At 38.7% G+C, this 3,592-nt stretch overlaps 1 protein-coding gene across 1 annotated transcript; it reads right to left on the bottom strand.

Moving 5' to 3' along the window:
• Nucleotides 1-2,326: 2,326 nt before the first annotated feature.
• Nucleotides 2,327-3,148, bottom strand: LOC142449136 (olfactory receptor 7A10-like). Its single transcript, XM_075550855.1, has one exon. The coding sequence runs from the start codon at nucleotides 3,146-3,148 to the stop codon at nucleotides 2,327-2,329; it is 822 nt and encodes a 273-aa protein (XP_075406970.1).
• Nucleotides 3,149-3,592: the final 444 nt, after the last annotated feature.

Here is a 3,592-nt window from a genome sequence, read left to right as displayed (position 1 = left end):
TAAAAGGATTTTTAAAATAACATGATGGGTGAGTGTATGACATGACAAAGTAATAATAAATTATAAATTATAAATGGTTCATGAGAGGGGCAGGCAGGAAGGGAAGGGAAAAAGTGAGGAGCTGATATCAAGGGCTCAAGTAAAGTGCATATATTTTGAGAATGAAGAAAGCAATAAATGTACAAATGTGCTTAACGCAATGGACGTATATTTGGATTGTGATAAGAGTTGTAGGAGCCTTCAATAAAATGCCTTTTAAAAATTAAAAAAAACGTGAAAAAAATCTTAAGGAAGTTTGGATACAATCAACTTGTTCATTCACCATATAAAGAAGTTTGGCATTCTCCTGAATAAAGTGCTAGGCTGGTAACCAAAAATGGAGATTCAAATCCACCACCTGCTCCCTGGTTGAAAAACGTGACAGTCTCCCTCTCTGTAAGATTACAGCTTCAGATATCCTATGAGGCAGTTGTTCATCACTGTCTGTTGGCTGTGAGGTGGACCCCATGACAGTGGGTTTGAATCAAGTATACATTTTTCATTGAAGGAATAGGAGGGTGGCACTCAGCACTCCTGTATGACCAACTCACTTCCCCTGCTATCAAGGGTGTCTGACTAACTGGACAGAACTCCATGAGGTGGGCTTAAAGAGCTGTAATATTTTTATATATGTCATTTTATTGGGGCCCGTACAGTTCTTACCATAATCATACACACATCCATTGTGTCATGCACATCTGTAAAATTGTTGCCATCATCATTCTCAAAACATTTTCTTGCTATTTGAACACTTGGTAGCAGCTCCTCATTTATCCACTTGCTCCCCCAACCCTCCCTCCCTAGGAGCCAAATGGCATTTACAGAGATCTAAATATAGGCATTTGCATTCATGGGGAGATGAGCCAGGTAGAGTGCAGGATAACACCAGTTAAACATAAATCATTCCTCTAGCTCCTTAATGCTTCCTCCCCCCACTATCATAATCCCAAATCTACTTTACACTGGTACACGTAAGAGCTGGAAACATAGAGAATCCAGGACAGATAAACCCTTCAGGACCAATAAAGAGAGTAACCATACCAGGAGGGTAAAGGGAATGTGGGGGAGAAGGGGAGAACTGATCACAATGATTTATATAGAACCCCCTTTCTTGGGGACAGGCAACAGGAAGTGGATGAATGGAGACATCAGACAGTGTAAACATGCACACACACAAAAGCTGTGATCTAAATGGGAGCATATTGCCTCATCTTTCTCCCTCTAAGCTGTGAATCGGTTGGAAACTCTAATCTTTCAAGTAGCCCCAAAATTAACTCCACAGACCTGCTCCCTGTGTGCAGAGAAAATACAGGATGCTGTATTCTCCTGGATCATGAAAACCAAAAATTTTACCTGTCATTATTTGAGATGCTGATGAGATTGCAGGGAGAAACTAAAGGGCAAAAGTGAAACAGATGCTTGGGTGGAGCTAATTTTGTGGTCAAGCATAATTGGAGAGCGCTGGGTTCTTTTGACACAATAAAAGCCAATTTCTAGTAGTATCATTGATGCCAAGAAGGGATACACATAACTCTGCTAAACTAATGGAGGTCTAGAGAGGTCTTAAAACTGATGGTCTTGAACTAACAATTACAACAAAAATTTCTACTACCTGGATGCCAGAAGATTAATCATGTACAGGAAGTCAACAACTTCAGTCTTCTTGATTCTACCATCTTTCTGATAGAAGAGATATGAACGTGCTTAGCCTGTGTGATTTTCAGTGTGGTTCTGGAAGCCATTTCCAATTTTTGAACTTTTCACTAGTGCTTTGAATAATTTAATAATAACAGGTTTACAAATTTCATGCCCAAAATATTCAACAGGACTGCAGTCTAAAGAAAATAACCCAGGTGGGTTGAAGGTTGAAGACAGATGTAATCACAAGAAAAACGTTTTGTAAAATAAGAATCATATAAATTCTGTGCCTCTTTTTAATGGCTCAGGATAATAATGAGCACTTGTCCCTGGGATAATTGTATGCAATTCCTCTATGAGTAGTAATAAAAAATCTATTTCTTATATATACCTAAAGCACCCTGAAAATTTGCAGGTTGAATTGAAGATTTGGTTAAATAAATACATTTTTAAGAAAATACACTGGAAGTATTTTTGTAGTATGTCTTCAATTTTTTATATTGTGGCTTAAATATTTAGTAGATGGAATTATGTACATAAGCAAAGTTAGAAGTGAGGAAAGCATAGTACACATTTTTATTTTAAAAAATTTTTTTTCAAAAGTAGCTCTCTAAACTTAAGAATATGTTTCAGCTATATAGGATGTTCCTCAGCTGAAAAGTTTTCTTAGGGCTTGCTTTATGTCTTTATTTCTCAGACTGTAGATAAAAGGATTCAGCATGGGTGTGGCCACAGTGTACATCACTGAGGCTATTGCAGTGGCCCTGGTGTTGTCAATAGCAGCCAAACTAAGGTAAACCCCTAAAGCTGTACCATAGAACAAGGAGACCACAGAAAGGTGAGATCCACAGGTGGAAAAGGCTTTATATTTTCCCCCAGCTGATGAAATTTTCAAAATGGAGGACACAATCTTCATGTAAGAGAAAAGGATCCCACAGAATGGAATACCACCCAGAATTCCAGCTGTTATATACATGACTAAGTCATTGAGGAATGTGTCAGAACAAGCAAGATGGATGACCTGATTAAATTCACAGAAAAAATGGGAGATTTCTGGTTCTGTACAAAAAGACAGTTGCAAAACCAATAAAACATTTAATAGAGAGTCTAGGAGCGACAATACCCAGGAGGTCAGAAGGAGGAGGCCACAGAATCTTGGGTTCATGATGACCGTATAGTGCAGTGGGTGACAGATGGCCACAAACCGATCATAGGCCATTGCTGTCAATAGGAAGTTGTCTAAGCCAATAAAAAGCAAGAAAAAGTACATCTGGGTGATGCAGTGTTCATATGTAATTCTTTTGGTCTGCATCTTTATGTTCATCAGCATCTTTGGGACAGTGGTGGAGGTGAAACAGATGTCAGCAAAGGAGAGGTTAGAGAGGAAGAAGTACATGGGTGTGTGGAGGTGGGAGTCTGTGGCGATGGCCAGGATGATGAGCAGGTTTCCAGTGAAGGTGACCAGGTACATGGAGAGGAACAGTCCAAAGAGGAGGGGCTGCAGCTCTGCCTCTTCAGAAAGCCCCAGAAGGATGAATTCTGGAACCTGAGTGTGGTTTCCTGGTTCCATGGAGCTGATGAATCTACTGGGAAAGAGACAACAGCATTGCAAACTCTGCCATAAGCTCTTAACAAGAGTCTAAGGGATATACTGTCATTTATAATTTTAATAAATATCTAATTAATCCCTATTCATATCTTTATATCTCATGTTCTTCAATCTCATGTGCTCAATATTCTCTTTGATGCTGAAACTGCCTAGTTGTCCTTTCTTCTGATACCATCTTTTACCTTAAACTTTATATTTCTCTAAAAATTCCTTATGATTTTGATTGTTCATTTGACAAATGTGTTTGACCAAATATTTTATGCCAAGCATTCTTGAAAGTTGTGGAAACCTCAGTGAAAAAAATAA

The sequence above is a fragment of the Tenrec ecaudatus genome, chromosome 1 (assembly GCF_050624435.1).
Source record: "Tenrec ecaudatus isolate mTenEca1 chromosome 1, mTenEca1.hap1, whole genome shotgun sequence".
Taxonomy (NCBI): Eukaryota; Metazoa; Chordata; class Mammalia; order Afrosoricida; family Tenrecidae; genus Tenrec; species Tenrec ecaudatus.
Note: the sequence above shows the minus strand (reverse complement) of the source record. Positions and strands in the feature narration are given on the sequence as shown.

Bases quoted from the DNA above. Each gene is read 5' to 3' on its own strand.
- LOC142449136 (XM_075550855.1), bottom strand. From the start codon at position 3,148: ATGTACCTGGTCACCTTCACTGGAAACCTGCTCATCATCCTGGCCATC.